The sequence below is a fragment of the Tyto alba genome, unplaced genomic scaffold (genome assembly GCF_018691265.1).
Source record: "Tyto alba isolate M040663 unplaced genomic scaffold, T.alba_DEE_v4.0 Super-Scaffold_20, whole genome shotgun sequence".
Classification (NCBI taxonomy): Eukaryota; Metazoa; Chordata; class Aves; order Strigiformes; family Tytonidae; genus Tyto; species Tyto alba.
In genome coordinates this window covers 6,683,450-6,700,716 of record NW_024881283.1, presented here as the reverse complement: position 1 = coordinate 6,700,716, position 17,267 = coordinate 6,683,450, and the positions used below count along the sequence as shown (strand labels likewise).

The window sequence follows — 17,267 nt, the reverse complement described above, 5'->3', positions numbered from 1 at the left end:
CTTTGGAACAAGATGGGATTGGGTGGGAGCTGGGGGGCTGGGGGGTGCCCATGGGGTGGGGGATGTGGGGCTGGGGGGTGCCCATGGGGTTGGGGATTCCCTCGGGGGGGCTGCAAAGCCCCAGGGGCCCCACACCGCCCCACACTGGGCTTTTTTTTGGTGTGTGTTGGGGAGGGGGGCTGCAGGATGCTGTTGTGGGGGGCAGACCAGTCTGCCCAGTCCCTCCAGTACAGTCCAGGAGCTCTCCCAAACCTACTCTGGGTAAGGCACCCCGGGGCTGCATCCTGCCCCAGAAACCCCCAGCTGGGGACTTGGGGTGGGGGGGGTGGGGGGGGTGAGGTGGGGTGGGGTGTATGGGGGGGGGGGGGGGCGGTGTGTATGGGTGGGGGAGTGTCTCCCACCCCATCCCCGTGCCCACACCCTTGGCGTCGAGCCTCCGCCAGGTTTGGGGGTCCCTCCACCCCGGGGTGCTTCCCCTCCTCACCACCCCTTCCCAGGCTGCCTGACACCTCCCAGCTGAGCCCAGCTGAGCCCAGCTGAGCCCAGTTGAGCCCAGTTGAGCCCAGTTGAGCCCAGTTGAGCCCAGCTGAGCCCAGTTGAGCCCAGTTCAGTCCCGTCCGGCGGGTGTTGCTGGCTCCAGTCCCTGCTTTCGTGCCGCCGGGGCGAGGAGGCGCTCGCTCGCCTGCGGTTGACTCAGCTCTAGGCCGCCAGCACCCTGCCCGGGGTGGGGGGCCACCCGCTGCCACGAGGGTCCCCGTGGGGTGCTGGTGTGTGTGTGTGGGGGGGACAGGACACAAGCCACCGTGACCCCAGACCTGGGCAGGTAAGATCAGCTTTGGGGGGTGGGGGGGGGAGGGCTGACCCTCCTGCTTGCCCCATGGTGGGGCTGCACCAGCACCCTGGGGTGGAGGGATTTTTTTTTTTTGGGGGGGGGGGGGGGCTGGCTCCTCTTGTCCTGCTTGGGGGGGGGCTGAAATCCCCTCTGCCCGGCTCTGCTCCCCACAGAGGAGGGATGGGATGGGTTAGGGGCTCTGGGACCCCGATCTCTGCGGTGGCTTTCATCATCATCTTCAGAGGCCTGGCCCGGCCAGCGGGGCTGGATGGGGTCTGAGGCCACGGGGATGGGCTGCAGGGTACCCGGTGCTGGGAGGAAGGGCTTGGGGGGGGGGGGGGGGGAGGGGGGGCGGGGCGGGGGAGTGCACCCCCGGGCTGTGGTGGGGGGCAGCTGGGGCCTGTCAGACCCCAGGGGACTGAGGAGGGAGTCCGGAGGAGGGGCTGAGCCTGGGTGAATTTGGGGAGGAGGGAGCATTTCGTGCCATCCGTTGCCCCCCTCCCCCGTCGCGGCAGGCGGCTTGCAAAGTCGCGGCATGCTGTTTGCAAAATAAAAAAAAGGGAGCTGCGCGCACCCCCCCCCCCCCCCCCCCCCCCCAATTGTGGCTTACTGGGGAGGTTTAACTGGTTTGACTGGTCTCTTGTGCAGGGTGGGGGGGCCGGGTGCCCAGCACCCCTCTGCACGCCAGCAGGCACGGGACGTGGGTGCTTGTTTACACCCCGGTTGCGCCCACCCGCCGGGGTCCCCACGGGGGCCGGGGAACCGCAGCAGCGCCTGGGACAGATCTAGGTGACTTTTTTGGGTGCTGGCTCTGTTCCGGGGGGGGGGGGGGGGGACGGCGACGACACCCCCCATCTGCCACCAGTAAACAGGATACGAGCGGGCTGCGGCGGGGAGGTGGCGGCAGCATCGTCCCAGCTCCGGTGACAACCGGTACGTGTCCCCCGAGACCCCCCCGCCCCCTCCCTCCCCCCCCCCCCCCCAGCCCTGGTGCAGCTTGGCTGGCTGCAAGGTGCTCCCCCCTGCCTAGTGTGGGGAGCGGGGTGCTGGGGGGTGCGTGTGGGGGTGTCCAGGTGATGGGGGGGGGTCCCTGGTGTGTGGTGGAGGGAGGGGGTGTGTGTGGGGGGGTGTCCCTGGTGCCGGCTTGGAGGGGGTGGCCGTGGTGGGGTTGGCACCCAGCAGCACCGGTGTGCTCAGATCCTGCACTGGGTGCTGAGCTGGGGTCCCCAGCGCGGGGGGATGTCTGAGACCACCTCCCCGGGGGGCTGGGACTGAGTCACCTTTGGGGCTGGACACAGGGCCACTGGTGTTGGAGCCCCCATGGTGGAGGTGGAACCTCCCCCCCTCCAAACCCGGCTGCGGTGCGGCTGTGCCGGTGCTCAGGTCCCGGTGGGGTGCGTGGGGCGGCAATGGGGGGGGCGCTGGGAGGCCGGGGGGGGGGCGGGCAGCAGGACTGATCCTGCCCCGCCGCTGCTGCAATTTCCTGCTCTCAGCATCCCGTGCCAGGCAGCGCTTTCCCAACACCAGCGCCAGGAAGGGCAGCGGTGAGGCAACGCCGGGTAGTGGGGCAAGAGCCCCCGCCGCAGCCCGGGGGCTGTGATGAGCTGAGTACGTTCTCAGCCTTCTTGGGTCTTAGCCCATCGTGGGGGCGTCCGGATTCCCCTTTGCCACCCATCTCGGTGCCGTGGCACCCCACAAAACCCTTGGGAAAGCAGGCAGGGGCAGAGCCTGCCCTGAGCAAACACCCTTTGCAAACACGGGCTGCGGGCAGGATCCCGGGAGCGGGCAGGGCTGGCCCTGGCACAGGGCCGGAGGCAGGAGGAGCGGCAGGGCTTCCCTGAGCCTGCCCGTGCTCCTTCCCTTGGCACCCCCGCCATCATCCCACCCCTTGGTTTGGCACTGTTGGGGGTCCCGGCAGTGTTTTGGGATGCAATGAGGGGGGGGGGGTTTATACACGCTGAGCTTCCACTCCGTCTCTTTGCAGAGGGTCAGGATGATTCTCACCCCAAAGCGGCCCCGAGGTCCTTCTCCAGATGCTGGTGCACACCCGGCACCCTGAGCCCCCTCTGACTGCAGCCCCCCTGCTTTTTGGCACCCACCGAGGCCAGCGCCCCAGGGTGCCTCCGGGGTGCCCCCCCCCCCCGCCCCACCATGGCGCTGGAACTGGGGGCCGAGGCGCTGCTGGACCTGAGCTTCCTGACGGAGGAGGAGCGCCACGCCATCGCCGAGGTGCTGCGCCGCGACTGGCAGCTCCGCCGGCGTGAGGAGGGTCGCATCAGGTGAGATGGTGGCGGAGGGGTTCCCCCCCCCCCACCCTGCTCAGCATCACTCTTGGGGACAGAGTGAGCCTGCCCCCCAAGAGCGGCCAGCCTGTGGTCCATCACCCCTGGGGACAGAGCAGCCAGGCTGGGGGGGCTCTCCTTTCCCCTGGGGATGGGGGCACCCATTGAGCCCAGCCAGGGTGAAGCCCCTGCGGTGGGTGACACCGGCACCGGGGGGTCCCAAACCACCCTGGGAGACGGTGGCTGGTGTCCCCAGGGCGAGTCGCTGCGGTTCCATCAGCCGCTTGGGCAGGGTGATGGTGGGGACAGCGGCGCAGGGGTTGATGGCAGCACCGGGGTGGCAGAAGCCAACGCTGCCGTCCCGCCACCAGCAAGCTCCGCAAGTCGGTGTCGGACCCGGCGCGGCTGAGGATCCTCACCGGGGACTGGTTTTGTGACGCCCGCGCCCAGCGCCACCGGCATCACCTCGGCTCCGACCTCGTCCGCGCCTCCATCCGCCGCAGGAGGCGGCCCCGGGGTAGGCGAAGGGACCGGGAGGTGGGGTGACACTGGAGGGCTGAGCCCCAGCCCGCTGAGGTCCCCGATGTCCCCAGGAATGGGGGACCCGGAGCGTGGCCCCAGTCTGGGTGAGCTGGAGGCCATCGGTGAGCCGCTGGCGGAGGAGAAGGAGGATGAGGATGGTGTGGCTGAGCCGGAGGAGAGGTGAGGGTGAGGTGGGGGGTGTCTTGCCCCATGGGTGCTCCCCAAGGCTGGTGGCACCCATTGGTACCCCGCTGGGGGTGGCAAGGCCCTGGGATGCCCAGGGGGGAGCTGGGGAAGTGGGAGCAGAGCTCATGGGGAAGGGGACAGCACAGCCAGAGCTCCAGCATCCTGGTGTCTGTCCACCATCCCTATGTGTGTGTCTGTCTGTCTGTCCAACACCCAGAGGGGTTCTGCGGGGCCCTGGCTCTATAAATAGCTGTGGGGATGCAGGGAAAGGGGGCGGAGAAAGTGCTCATTAGCCTAATGAAGGCAGAATTAGTTTGAGAGAAACTAATTACTGTCTCTTCTCACAGCCCCGCTAAGGAGGAGGTACAAGCGGCTGCAGAGCCCCAGGTCAGTGCCTGGTGGGTGAGGGGGGGGGCATTGAGCCTGCAGCCAGGACCTGACACCCCGGTGATGGGCTCGGGCGGGGGGGTGGGAGTGCGCTGCAGCCCCGGTCACCCTGACTGCCGTGACCCCAGAGCCGCAGTGTCACCCCAAGGTGGGGGGGATGATGCCTTTTGGACCAGCTTTGTGCGTGGTGTCGCAAAGTATGATCCTGAACCCCGCGTGGCGTAGGGAGCGAGGGGGGGGAGATGTCCCCCACCCTGTCCCCAGGGACCCAGCGGGGCTGAACCGAGGGGAGCAGGTGGGGGAGAGGTGGGTGCCCATTTTTACCCTTTCCCCTATGTGGTACCTCACAGCCCAGCCCCGCAGCCCTTGTTCTGGAGGGGACCCCAGTGTCACAGTCCCTGCGGCAGGGTGACATCCCAGCAAGGGAGCAGGACGTCCCAGCCCAGTCAGGTAACTGATTGTGGGGGGGTCGGTGCTGCTGAAATTTAGGGGGTTGGAGCTTCCCCCCCCCCATCACTGCTGACCAGCCTCCTGCCTCCTCCCAGGTACCTGTCATGGCCTCTCATCTCTCGCTTACCTGCTCGCTTCTCTTGATGAAAAAAGGGGACACCCCCCCCTCCTCTCCATTTCTGCTGTTTCGGGACACCCCCCTCCCCCAGCCCACATCGTGCCCTTGCAGGTGACACAGCAGTCGGGAACCCCTTCGGCACATCCAGCACGGAGGAAGATGAGGAGGAGCCTGACTCCACTCGCAGTGGCCCCGATACTGGGCAGGTGGGGTGGTGGGACTTGGGGGGGAGGGTAGGGAGGGGCTGTATGGGGTTGGGGGGGGCTGTCTGGGGCTGAGAGGTGTGTTATGGGGCTGTGCCCAAGCACTGGGCACTTGCTGGGAGCTGGGTGCCCTCAGGAGCCCGCACTGGGGATGGGGGTCTGGGGGGGGCGGCACTGACCCCTCTTTGCTTTGCATTTCCAGGGGCTGGGGACCCCCAAGATGGATCAGACGCCCCTGTGCCGGGTGTCCCCGCAGAATGGCCACGCACCCCTGAACAACCTGCTGACCACCAGCTCCTCTGTGTCCAGCCTCAGCTCCTCCACAGTACGGGGCTGGGGGTTGTTGGTGTGTGTGTGGGGGGGGGGGGGGTCACTTCTCCAGCCCCCCTCCCCGACCCTCTCCCACCACCCCTGCAGCTGAGCGGCAGCCTGATGAGCCTGTACAGCGAGGGTGAGCTGGGCAGCGTGGCCGTGCGGGGCTGCGTCCAGTTCTCCCTCCGCTACGACCCGGCCAAGAAGGAGCTGCAGGTCCACGTGCTGCGGTGCCGCGAGCTGGCCGAGGCCAAGAAGCAGCGGTCGGACCCGTGAGTGTCCCCGGCCCCGAGTGGCAACCCCCCGGGCGATGCCCACGGCCGGTGGGACCCATTGCAGCCACATTTTTTTGGGCTCCAGGTATATCAAGACGTACCTGCTGCCGGATAAGTCCAACCGCAGCAAGCGCAAGACCACGGTGCGGAAGAGGAGCTTGGATCCCATCTTCAATGAGACCCTCAAGGTTTCTAACCCTGCTTTGGGGTGGTTTTGGGGGGAGGGTCGCCCTGGTTCAAGGGGGGATGGGTGGGGGGAGGGGTGTGGATAGCCTCACCCTGTCTGTGTCTCCTCCCTCCCAGTACAAGCTGGAGAAGAGGGACCTGCAGGGCCGGACCCTGAACCTCTCGGTGTGGCACCACGACAGCCTGGGCAGGAACCTTTTCCTGGGGGAGGTGGAGATCGCGCTGGGCACCTGGGACTGGGCCAACACAGGTCCTGAGTGGTTCAACCTCCAGCCCCGGGTGAGTCCCCAGCCCCCCCCAGCCCACTCCCCACCCCCATCCGCAGCCCCCCGTAACCCCCCCCATCCTCCCCAGCTGCCCCTCTCCTCGGATGGCCTCGCCAGCCGGGGCAACCTCAACTTGGCGTTGAAGTTCATCCCCGCCGGCTCGGAAGGTGAGAAGTGCCCGTGGGGGTGTGTGTGTGTGTGTGTGTGTGTGCCTTGCGGGGGGGGGATGTTCCACATATCAGGGTGCCCTTGACCCCTCTCGCCCACAGGAGGGGGGCTGCCACCCACGGGCGAGCTGCACATCTGGGTGAAGGATGCTCAGAGCCTCATCCCCCTGCAGAGCGGCACCGTGGATGCCTTTGTGCAGTGGTAAGGGGCAGAGGGGGCACCCAAAGGGGCTCGTGGCCCCCTCGCCCCCCCTCCTCTCCCTCACCCTGCTGCCACCCCCCCCCCCCCAGCTACGTGCTGCCAGACGACAGCAAGGCGAGCCGGCAGAAGACGCGGGTGGTGAAGCGGAGCCTCAACCCCCTCTTTAACCACACCATGGTGTACGACGGCTTCCAGGCCAAGGACCTGGCCGAGGCTTGCGCCGAATTCACCCTCTGGCACCACGAAGCCTTTTCCAAGCGCCAGCTCGGCGGCATCCGGCTCAGCCTGGGCACAGGTTGGGGGGCGGGGGGAGGGATCCCCAAGCACCCCAGGGTACCCTCACCCCGTGGGCCGGCGGGGGGGGGGGTGTGTGTGTGACGGTGGTGGTCTCTCCGCAGGGAGCAGCTACGGGCTGCCGGTGGGCTGGATGGACTCGACGGCGGAGGAGCGGGAGGTGTGGGGGTGTCTGCTCCAGCAGCCCGGGCAGTGGGTGGAAGCGCTGCTGCCCCTGCGGACCAACCTCGTCCCCCGGGCATAGCCCCTGGGCCCCCCACCCCCCCCCCCCACGGACCACCCGGTGGCAGCAGGACTATGGGATCCCAGGGAGGGGTGGGGACACAGAGCTGAGCCTGGAGCATCACTGGGTGGGGCTGGGGTTTGTGCCCCCCCAGCCGTTTTGGCAGCAATGAAGTGGCACCGGAGGGCACATTTGGCGGCTGTTTATTGCTCTGGGCACTGTACCCCAACTTCTCCCCCCCGGTGTGGGGCTGGAGCTGCTGTCTCCACCTGCTCCCAGCATGGGGCTGTCCCCTCTGTCACCGTCTTGCCAGCCCCCATGGTGGCAGCTCCAGGGCTCTGGTGGCTGGGTCCCCCCCACCCCCTTGGGGGGAGGGCGGGGTTCACTCCCCTTCCCCCTGGGTGAGGGTCCTTCGATGCTCCAGGATGGCTGCCCAGAGGCGATACGCTGGCCCACGCCTGCTGGGACACACGGGTGGGGGGCTGGTGGAGGGAGGGGACCACGCTGTGTGTCCCACCCCCCCCAGTGCTGCCACCCCACTCTCCACACCCTGGCCAGGCCAGGAGGGGCAACATGGGCTGGGTGTACCTGATGCCCACGTAGAAGAGGTCGTCATGGGTGGCACAGCCCAGCAGGTCCCGGAGGGTGAAGTCATGGGAGAGGAGCTGTGGGAGGTGGCAGAGGGGTTGGGGGGGGAAATGGTGGACGTGGGGGGCTTCCTGGCTCACACCAGTGGGGCCCGACCCCCAAGTCCCCACGTAGCTCCGTGGGCCTCACCGTGGCCGTGGTGGCCGGGTCTGTGCCGTGCCGCTGCAGCCATTCGAGGAGAAGGGGGTCAGCCTGTCCCTGGGGGGGTTCAGGGCTCGGGGGTGAGCGATGCTGCCCTGGGGGGGCCTCCCCATGCTCCCCACTGTGCTGGGGACAGCTGGCCACGGCAGTGTCATCGTCCCCGGAGGGAAGCACCCGCTGCATCAGCCGCTGCCACTCCTGCTCCTTCTCGGCCAGCTCCTGGAGCAGCCTGGGGGAGAGCAGAGCATGGGCTGGCACCCGGCAGGGGGCATGGGCTGGCACCCAGGGCTGGGGGTGGTGGTGGTGGGGGGGCACAGGGATCAGTGAAGCCCTACCTGCCCGTCTCCATGCGGAGGTGGCAGAGCTGTGCCACCAGCGCCGAGGAAGCCGGCAGGGAGGGCAGGGGGTCTGCCCAGGTGCTGAGCCCCGAATTGGTGCTGTCCTGCTGGGGTTGGCTCCTGGGGATCGACAGCCTCGGCAGCACGGGGTCATCCTCATCACACGTGCCCTTGGTGCTGTGCCCCCCCAGGCAGCTGGCCTTCAGTCCCAGGTCTGGGGGGGCAGAGGCAGTGGTGGGCACAGAGAGGGGCCCGATGGCCTCGGGCCCCAGAGCACCAGTGACAAAATGGGAAGCTGAGCCCCAGTGCTGACTCCCCTCCTCACGTCCCTTTCCCAGCACCCCAAAGTCCCCCAGCCCACCCCGGGCCAGCCACCCTCTTCCTCCACCCACCCAGCCACGGTAGTGGGACCCAGCCCGCCATCCCCCCAGTGCCACCCACCTCCCACCAGCACGGTGAAAGCCGCCTGCACCGCCTGGCTCACGGCATCATCCAGCGCAAACATCCAGTGGGGTTTGATGTGGTGCCGGCGCAGCACCCGTCTCACCTGGAAGGGGCAGAGCCGTGCCAGGGCACCATCATCATCATCATCCTTATCGCTCACACTGCGGCATCACCCGTGCCAGGGCATCACCCACACCGGGGTATCCCCGTGTCAGGGCATCGCTCTCACCGCAGCATCACCCGTGCCAGGGCATCACCCACACTGGGGTATCCCCGTGTCAGGGCATTGCTCTCACCGCAGCATCACCCGTGCCAGGGCATCACCCACTCAGCACCCTCCCACGCCAGCCCAGGCACTCACCGCTGCCTGGAAGCCGACGAGGGGAGCCTGGAGGTGGGGGAGGCTCAGCCCCTCCGCCCGCAGCCGGCTCTGCAGTGCCAGGAGGTCCCGGCGCAGCTGGGGCTGCCTGGGGCACTGGATGTAACTCCGCAGGCAGCTCAGCAGCTGGGCGAGATGCTCCGAGCCCAACCTCGCACCCTCCGGGCTCTGGGCGAGCAAGGGAGATGCTCAGGGGCTGTCACCGTGCCCACCCACCACCCCGGGGCACCCAGCACCCACCTGGCTCTCCTCCAAGGCGGCGATGACGCCCGGCGCCTCGGCGGTGAGGATGCGGTGCAGCGTGGCCCGGCGCTTGCTGTCCTTCCGCAGGAGGAACCCGTCCCCGCTCTCCTCGGGGGAGGACGAGCGCAGGCTGTGGTCGGAGCCGGCCGAGCCCTGGGCAGTGCTGGGGGGAGGTGGGGAGGGTTGGCACTGCCCCCCCACCCCCCCACCCCTTCCCCGGCCTTCAGGCATTTCGGAGTGTGACCCTCGGGGTGGACACAGCCATTGGGCTTGGCAGAGGGCACGGGGGACGTCCCGCAAGCCCCCCCCAGGCTGTAACGGGGAGGGATGTGGTGCCCTGGCATGGGGCAGGGGCCCTGTGGGGTCATGGCAGGGGGAGCGGGTACCGTGGGAGGCAGAAAGCCAACACCCCCCTCCCCGGGTTCCCTCCATCGCCCCATGTCCGGGATGCCCTACCCCAAAGAACAGTGGCTGGAGGCTGCCTCACTGCGGTGGCACGGGAGCAGGGGGCTGCCCGCTGTGCCCCTCCCCGGGGTGTCCTGCCTGGCTGAGGAACATCCCCTGCTCCTGTCGCTGCCCTCCACATCCCCGTCCTGCTGCCCAAAGCGGGGGAGACCGCCTGCCGGGGAGACAAGGGAGGTGGAGATGGTTATTTAGCAGCTCACGCCAGGCTCCCTCATATCCCCCCCCAGACTCACCCCCCGCCGGGGGCACGGGCTGGCTCCGGGCTCTCCTGGCATCAGCCAGGAAGGGTTCCCGCAGCAGCGCGGCGGCTGTCGCCCTCTTGGCTGGGTCGGCCTGGAAGCAGCACAGGATGAACGCCTTGGCTTTGCTCGACATGGACTCGGGCACCTCCGGGTGCATCTTGAACATCCCCACCTGGAGGGGGAGGCATGCGTGGGGCTGAAAAGGGACCAGCCACCCCAAGAGAGGGGAAATTTCAGGGCTGGGGAACCCCCCCCATCCCCTGCTCAACCCCATGGGTACCTTGAACATCGCAGCCTGGGGGCTGCCCAGCTCGTAGAAGGGGGGCTTGCCCGTGGCCATCTCGATGATGGTGCAGCCCAAGGACCAGATGTCCGCTGGCTTCCCGTAGCCCCACGGCCCCTGGTCGATGATTTCTGGGGCCATGTACTGCAGGGTGCCTGGGGAGAGGATGAGGAGGGGTGGCAGGAGGCTGTATCCATCACCCAAACTCTCCCCAGGGCCGGTCCTCCTTCTCCCCGTGCTGGGTGCAAGGATGCAGATCCCAGCATCTCCTGGCCCTCAGCACCACACCACCCCTCATTTGGGGGAACCCCGTCCCCTGACCTTACCCGTGAAGGTCTCGGCGCTGGGGCTGATGCCTGCCAGCCGCTTGGAAGTACCAAAGTCGGAGATCTTCAGCACCCCGCTGTACGTGTTGATGAGGACGTTGTCTCCCTGGCACGGGAAGGGCAGCCCAAAATAAAACGAAGCCACCAAAAGCTCCTGGAGCTCATGCAGGGCCGTGGGGCATCACCCCAGGGGTTTTGGGTGTGGAGGGGCAGCTCCTGGCTCCCCAGCACCCTCTGAGATGGGGGGACAGGCCTTGATGGGTGGTGCTCCCCACCCCCTCACCTTGATGTCACGGTGCACGATGTGGTTATCGTGGAGGTAGCTGAGCCCCTCGAGGATCTGGCGGGTGTAGAAGATGATGGTGGGTTCATTGTCCTTCAGGGGTCCCCACTTGGAGCGCAGCAGGGATGAGAGGCTCCCTGGGGAGGGGTCATGGGGGGGGGGGAGGGGGCCATTTAGGCCACACATATGGCCGTGTGTCCCCCTTTGACCCCCAAATCCCATCCCCAGCGCCGCCCACCTCCTGGCACCTCCTCCATGAAGATCTTGATGAAGCCGTCCTGGCTGATGGAGCCCAGGTACTGCACGATGTTCCTGTGCCGCAGGTGCTTGTGCAAAGCGATCTCCTCGTGCAAGGGCTGTGAGTACCTGCGTGGCAGGACACTGGGGTGAGGGGCTGCCCAGGGACACCCTTCCCCCCCCCCAGGACCCCCCAGTATGTCACCTACCGGCTGTCCTGCTCTGGGATCTCCTTGATAGCGATGCGCACTTGATTGCTGAGGCAGCGCCCGGCGTAGACAACCCCGTACGTCCCCCTGCCCAGGACCACCCGCTCGCCCGTCTCAGAGTACTCGTAGCTGTACTGTGGGCAGGGATGTGGGGTGCCAGCCTGTGCCACCCCGCGCCCCGTGTCACCCCACGTCCCCCCGTGTCTCCGTCTTACCTCCAGGATGGGCTGCGTGGGGCTGGGCACCTCCTCGCTGCCCGTCGCCTGCTCAGCCAAGAGGGACTGGATCTGGTCAGAAAACCTACCGGCGGGAGGATGATGGTCCTGAGCCCCGGTGAGGGTGCTGGGGACCCACTGAGGGGCTCCTGCTCCCTCTCCCAGTCTGTCCCCCACCAGTGACGCAAGGGGGGGGCGTCCTGTGTCACCCTGCTTTGTGGGACCCAGCTGCAGGGGTTGGGTCCCTAGGACACCCCTTTCCCCCTTGGAATTAAGGTAGGGAAGAAATAGCAAGCTCCCATCCCTACCCACTCACCAGGAGGGTGACTGGGAGTCCCCCACCAGCAACGTGGGGGTCCCTGTGCCCCCCACCCCTCCACTCACCACTGGCAGTGCTGCTGGGAGGGGAAGTAGAGCTGGAAATCCTCCTCCGCCTGCATCACGTAGAGGAAGCAGCCCCGTTCGTCGGATTTGCAGATGCTGGGGGGAGAGGACCCCCTTCCCCATCAGCGCTGGGGCTGCTGCTGCCGGCGGGGCGGGCACGGGGGCTGTGGGCACCCGGGGAGCGTCCTCGGTCCCGCTGGCGAGGGGGCAGGGGACACACTCACCTGACCCCCCGGATGTCCGTGGCTGCGAAGGTCCAGCTTGATGCCACTTTCTGGAGGAGAAGGGGTGGGTGACGAGGGGGTCGGTGGGGACCTCCCCAACCCCCCCAGCCCCATCCCTACCTCCTCCGTGGGGCAGACGAGGGCGAGTGACAGGGCAGGCTCCTCTCTGCCACCGTGCAGTGCCAGCCGGGCTGGCTGCAAGACCTTGCTGAGCTCCAGAACCAGGACCTGCGGCAGCACGGGGCTGTGGGGTGAGCCCCCCGCCTCTACCCACCACACCCCCAGCCCGCACCCCTGCACCCCCCATCCTCCCACTTGGGTTGGAACCGGTGGGTTGCTTGGTGCCTCCCCAAACCCCCAGTGAGCCCAAACCACTCCAGGGACATCCGGGGGGCTGGGTGGGAGGGGGTCAGCTCTGAGGGGCCCCTCACCGGGCAGTGGGGTGCGGGAACGAAGGGCTGGCACGCCTCGAGGAGGAAGCCCAGCCAGAAATCAGCCAGCTCCTGCCGGGCAGAGGGGACCTGCGGGCTTCTCTGGAAGTGTTTGTAGAGCAGGAAGGTCTCCATGACCGAGACCAGGTACCTGCCAGGACACGAAGGGGTGAGAGAGGAGAAAGAGATGTCCCCAGCACCCCCTAAAACGCCCTAAACCCCCTCTTGGGGCACAGACACCAGAGGCTGTGCCATACCAGCCTGGTGCGTTGAGCTTGTAGAGCTTCTCAGAAGCTTGGATGACTTTGCTGAGGTCGTTGGCCAAGATGCCAGCTCCGAGGCAAAAGCCCACATCCCAGTAGTAGCGCAGCTCCCCCGGGCTGCCCTTGCGACCCTGCAGGCAGCTCAGCTTCACCCCTGGACACAGGAGCAGGAGCCCATCACCCCTCCGCCGTCAACCCCCCACCCGGGCACGGCTGCTCCGGGGGTGTCCTGACACCAGTGGACCCCACTGCTGCTCCCCACCCACACCGGTGGGTCCTGGTTCCCGACCCGTGAGTTGGGCACCCACCGATTTGCTGCAGCTGCATGGAGGTTTCAAACTGGTGGCCGGCAGCCACGAGGAGGACGGCGGCGTTGATGCCTGCGTGGAGGCTCGGCTCCATCTCGAAGGCTTTGTTGTACCTGGGTGGAGGGCACAGCCGATGCCACCCCCCTGCCAGCCAAAACGCGGCTGCCTCAGGGTCCTGGAGCTTCCCCCTATGATGGGGGGGCGCTCCCAAACCAGAAACACCCCCCCCCCCAAGAATTGAAAAAACAGCAGGAATTTGTATCACCTGCCTTTGCGTTGCTGCTGGAGGGGGTGAACATGGAGCTGCGCTGGACAGAAACCCCCCATAGCCCTTGCAAGACCCCCCCCAGATGGGGGCATGGGCAGGCAGGTGGCCCCCAGCCCTGTCCCCAACCCTGTCCCCAGCCTCACCAGTAGAAAGCCCGGTCCCTCATCTCGGTGTCGGTGAGGCCGGAGCCCATGAACATGTCCTTGTAGATGCGGCCGCACAAGCAGAGGAGGTCGGGCGCAGCCCCCTCCCCGCGCTCCACCACGGGCAGCAGCACCGACAGAGCCTTCTCCCGGTCCCCGGCACGGTTACGCCTGCGCACACGCGACCCGTGCTGGGCAAACGGCACCGCCAGCACGGCCCCTCGGTCCCCCGACCCCCCAGCTCTGTGCCAGCAGGACACACACACCCCACACCCCCCATCACCGCTCACCGGCTGAGGGCGAAGGCGTAGTGGAAGCGGACGTTGTGCTGCTTGGCCACGGCGCAGGTCGGCAGCGCCTGGAGGGTTTCCACCAGCGAGATGATGGCATCGTAATCCTGCGGGGACGGCGGCAGGGCTGAGCTGGTGGCCCCCGAGTTGCCCATCCTGGAGATGCTCTCCCCGGACCGGACAAGCCCTGGGGGTCACAAGCTCCTCCAAGCAAGGGGAGGCTGCGGATCACCCCACTGGGCTGACGATCTGGTCCCCAGGAGCTCCCCAGGGCTCACCTGCACGTCGCGGTAGGAGAGGAGGAGGTTCACCACGATGTCCAGGCTGAGCAGCTCCACGCTGTCCAGGCGCTGCTGGATGCGGGCCAGCTCCTGGCTCAGCTGCTCCCCCCGGTACATCTCCCGGGCCCTCCGGATATCCCGCCGGATCATCTCCCGAAAATACCCACTGGGGGGGGGGGAGGGCAGAGATGTGGGGCTTTTGGGGTGGTGGCAATTCACTGCCTCAAACCCTGCCAGCCCACGGGGGTTTGCCCGCAGCCAGGGTCGGGGGGGGGGGGGGCCGGTGGGCAGCAGTACCAGGAATCGGTGGGGATCCCCTCCAGCACTTGGACGAGCCGCGCTGCCAGCGGGGTGAAGGCAGCCTTCGTCTCGAAGCTGGGCTGGAAAATCTCCGTTGGGCACTTCACGGCCCCGGAGTCGCAGCAGACGACCTTGTTCTGGGGGGTGACCGCATAGGGGATGAAGGTGTAAGTGCCGCAGAGGCCCTGAGAGAGGGGAGAAGGGGTGAGCGGCTGTGCCAGCCGAGCTGAGAGTCCCCCTACTCGTGCCATGCACCAGCCCCCTCATCTCACCAGCCCCACGCTGCCCGCACCGTACAGGCTGTGCCAACACAACCACCTTCCATAGGGCATTAGCAAGGAAAGACAAACCAGCTTTATCTCTGGCTGCCATCATTACACTCCAGAGTGAACACTCCCGGTTCTTTCAAGACCAGGTACCCCTCCCCATGCTGCTGTTCCCAGTGCTTGCTCTCAGTGAGTGACACACCCCAAGCCCCCCAAACTCAGATTTGGGGGGAGGTCTCGCTCCCTCTCTGTAATGTCCACCTTCTGAGGCAGGAGGGAGGCGGCTCAAGAGGATCAGGAAAAAACGACGTACCGAGTTTTTCTGGCAGATGTCCTCCTGGGAAGAGAGGGGAGGAGGAGGGATTTAATGAGAATCCCTGGCAAAAGAAACCAGCTGATTTCAGGCTCAGGGATTGGAGTTACCTGGAAAACAGCCAGGGACAGCGGGGGCCATCGGGGCCGAGCCGCGTGCGGACCCCCCCACCCCAGGCAGGTCTGCCAACGCAGCCGCTCTCCTCCAAACTCGGCACAGGGAAGGGGTCACCGAATGGGTGCCTGGGGTTCCCCTGAGTCAGGGTGACGTTTGGGGACGATTTGGACATGCTCCCAGCCACTTTTTTTTTCCCCAAGCCGCAAGAATCCTTCCCCGCCAGCCCCTTCTGTGTGGAAGGTTTCGCTTCCAAGGAATCGCCTTTCCCCAGGGAAAAGCGCCTGTTCCCAAATTCCTGGCCAGTTGGGGCCAGGGGAGCACCGAGCACCCCACACCCAGTTCTGGGGCTCACTGGGGTCCCCAGCCACCCCCTCCTCATCCCATCCAGGTGCAGGGAAACCTCCTCCAGAGCATGGTGAGACTGTGGGAACTCAGCTGGGCTCGGGGATGGAGATCCCCCTCTTGCCGGTGCGGATGCTCCAGGCTCTTGGGGCTATTCCCACCTCGGAGCAGCAGCACCCAGGGGGCCGGGGTGTCCCTGTCCCTCTCCCCGCTGACCTGCAGGGCCTGGAGGGGGGGCAGGTCGGCCTGGCAGCACAGCAGGACGTTGTGGGACATGTTGAAGCTCTCGCGGACGCCCAGGTGGTAGAAGAGGGAGGGCTGGCAGACGGAGTCGCTCAGCTCCACCACGGCCACGTCTGCAGGCAGGACACGGGGATGCTCATGGGATCGACACCAGATCCTAAATTCATGGGGCAGGGGAACCAGCCACCCCTGAGTTTGGGGGGGGTCTGTATTCCCTAAGAGAGGGGATGGCACTCGCCCTCACAGCATTGAGGCCACAGTGAGGGGCACCCGCTTGTCCCTCGGCACAGGGCTGAACCCTGAGCAAACCCGCCGCAAAAAAAACACCCTTCCCGAAATCACACGCGGATGTTTAAGGCCAGGGAGGAAGACATCCCGACAAATGTCCAACCAGGCTGGAAAGTAAACAGGAGGAGGGCAGAAGAGCAAACAGAGAACCACCCGAGCTGCACGGGGGGCGAGGGAAAGTCTCAGCCCAGCTATTCCCGGACAACGGGGATGACCAGGGAGAGCAGCAGAAAAAGAGGAAAAAAACAGAGGCGACCTGGCGGAGCGGCTGGCCTCCTCACCTGCGTTGTAGAAGCGGTCGAGGGTGCTGGCGTGGCCCAGCGCCAGGGTGCCGAAGGGCAGGGCGTGCAGGCGTGCGCGGAGGTGGCGGCAGGCACGGCGCAGGCTGCGCAGCGCGGGGCAGGCGGTGGGCTCCCGGCCCAGCACACAGACGACGCTCAGCGCCCGCCGCCCGCTCGCCCGTCCCTGCGTCCCGCACACCGGCCGGCTCGGCGTGCCCGCTACCACCAGTGGGTCCTGCCAGCAGCTCCCGGTGACTGGGGGGGTCCTGGGCATTTCCATGGCTTGGGGGGTAGGCTGATCCATGGAGGGGAAGGGGGGATTGAGCTGAGCACCGGGAGATGCTCTGGTCCTTACTGGGAGAGCCCTTACCTTGCACCGGGCTGCCCCCCCGGCAGAGCCTGTACCCCATACCGGGCTGTCCTGAACCCAATCATTCCCCCCCCGCCCCCGGGAAACCCTTCACCGGGCTGCCCCGGTCCTTACCGGGAGAGTTCCCCGAGGGGCCGGCTCGCACCGGGAGGGTCCGCCCCGCTCACCGGGCTCCTTCCCGGGTTGCTCCGCACCGAAGCTGCCCCGCACCGGGCTCCGCTCCGCCCCGCTCCGCCCCGGGCACCGGGAGCAGCTTCCGCCTGGCCCGGCCGTGAGTCAACGGCGGCCCCGCCCGCTCCCCCCCGGGACGGGACGGGACGGGACGGGACGGGACGGGACGGGACGGGACAGACCCCCCTCCCCGCTCGGTGGGATCCTGCCCCGCGACCGGCACCGGTTCCAAAGGGCAGGTTGCAAAACGGGAGCCAGGAGAAGGGGAAGTTAGGGGGGTCCGGGGGTGGGGGTGGGGGTGGGGAGGACCCGGGGCTGGTTCCCCTTCCCTGCGCATCTCGCAGCCAAAATAACGGCCCCGAAGTGGCCTGGGTGGCAGGAGCGGCGGCAAAGCCAAGCCGGGGTTCACTGGGAGGGGCAAAGCGCTGGGCAGCCCCCTCTGTACCCCCAGTGCATCCCCCCGGCTGGGGCGAGGAGCCGGGAAAGGTCCCCGGGGGACGGAGATGGGGTGGAAACGGCTAGTGGGGTTGGCTGGGGAACTGGGAACCGCGCAGGCAGAGCTGCAGGTGGGACATGGGCAGAGTATGGGCAGAGAACAGGCAGGGCATGTTCAGAGTATGGGCAGA

The 17,267-nt window shown here is 67.2% G+C and overlaps 2 protein-coding genes across 8 annotated transcripts; one reads left to right on the top strand and one right to left on the bottom strand.

Annotated features, from left to right (window-relative positions):
• Positions 1-647: 647 nt before the first annotated feature.
• Positions 648-7,096, top strand: SYTL1 (synaptotagmin like 1). Of its 5 annotated transcripts, none has more exons than XM_042793895.1 (17): positions 648-823; positions 1,481-1,621; positions 1,698-1,765; positions 2,817-3,111; positions 3,486-3,631; positions 3,708-3,816; positions 4,170-4,209; positions 4,560-4,659; positions 4,889-4,983; positions 5,183-5,305; positions 5,398-5,564; positions 5,653-5,755; positions 5,871-6,032; positions 6,108-6,186; positions 6,289-6,388; positions 6,478-6,683; positions 6,787-7,096. In XM_042793895.1, exons 4-17 carry the CDS (start codon positions 2,984-2,986, stop codon positions 6,924-6,926), a joined length of 1,698 nt encoding a protein of 565 aa, XP_042649829.1. In that variant the 5' UTR covers positions 648-823; positions 1,481-1,621; positions 1,698-1,765; positions 2,817-2,983; the 3' UTR covers positions 6,927-7,096. The 5 variants fall into 5 exon arrangements, with proteins under 5 accessions (XP_042649829.1, XP_042649828.1, XP_042649830.1 ...); XM_042793894.1 differs by adding an exon at positions 2,326-2,440 and having other exon boundaries at positions 1,481-1,765; XM_042793896.1 differs by lacking the exon at positions 1,481-1,621.
• MAP3K6 (mitogen-activated protein kinase kinase kinase 6) lies at positions 7,093-16,683 on the bottom strand. Of its 3 annotated transcripts, XM_042793893.1 has the most exons (29): positions 16,585-16,683; positions 16,101-16,395; positions 15,505-15,644; positions 14,830-14,853; positions 14,248-14,435; positions 13,948-14,116; positions 13,670-13,776; positions 13,380-13,550; positions 12,969-13,081; positions 12,655-12,814; positions 12,398-12,548; positions 12,087-12,194; positions 11,967-12,016; positions 11,743-11,838; positions 11,359-11,443; positions 11,144-11,277; positions 10,936-11,063; positions 10,698-10,834; positions 10,415-10,520; positions 10,086-10,243; positions 9,797-9,977; positions 9,555-9,717; positions 9,096-9,261; positions 8,838-9,023; positions 8,474-8,579; positions 8,030-8,246; positions 7,683-7,923; positions 7,494-7,570; positions 7,093-7,363 (listed from the first exon to the last, which is right to left on the bottom strand). In XM_042793893.1, the coding sequence occupies exons 2-29, from the start codon at positions 16,378-16,380 to the stop codon at positions 7,288-7,290; spliced, it is 3,918 nt and encodes a 1,305-aa protein (XP_042649827.1). In that variant the 5' UTR covers positions 16,381-16,395; positions 16,585-16,683; the 3' UTR covers positions 7,093-7,287. The 3 variants fall into 3 exon arrangements, with proteins under 3 accessions (XP_042649827.1, XP_042649826.1, XP_042649825.1); XM_042793892.1 differs by lacking the exon at positions 16,101-16,395 and having other exon boundaries at positions 16,585-16,670; XM_042793891.1 differs by lacking the exon at positions 13,380-13,550 and having other exon boundaries at positions 16,585-16,652.
• Between the last annotated feature and the right edge of the window lie 584 nt (positions 16,684-17,267).

Bases quoted from the DNA above. Each gene is read 5' to 3' on its own strand.
- SYTL1 (XM_042793897.1), top strand. From the start codon at position 2,984: ATGGCGCTGGAACTGGGGGCCGAGGCGCTGCTGGACCTGAGCTTCCTG. The intron at 4,660-4,888 runs GTAACTGATTGT...GTGCCCTTGCAG, and splicing joins GGACGTCCCAGCCCAGTCAG to GTGACACAGCAGTCGGGAAC. The intron at 5,756-5,870 runs GTTTCTAACCCT...CCTCCCTCCCAG, and splicing joins TCTTCAATGAGACCCTCAAG to TACAAGCTGGAGAAGAGGGA.
- MAP3K6 (XM_042793893.1), bottom strand. From the start codon at position 16,380: ATGGAAATGCCCAGGACCCCCCCAGTCACCGGGAGCTGCTGGCAGGAC. The intron at 14,436-14,829 runs GTACGTCGTTTT...CCCCTCTCTCAG, and splicing joins ACATCTGCCAGAAAAACTCG to GGCCTCTGCGGCACTTACAC. The intron at 13,777-13,947 runs GTGAGCCCTGGG...CCGTCCCCGCAG, and splicing joins TCTCCTACCGCGACGTGCAG to GATTACGATGCCATCATCTC.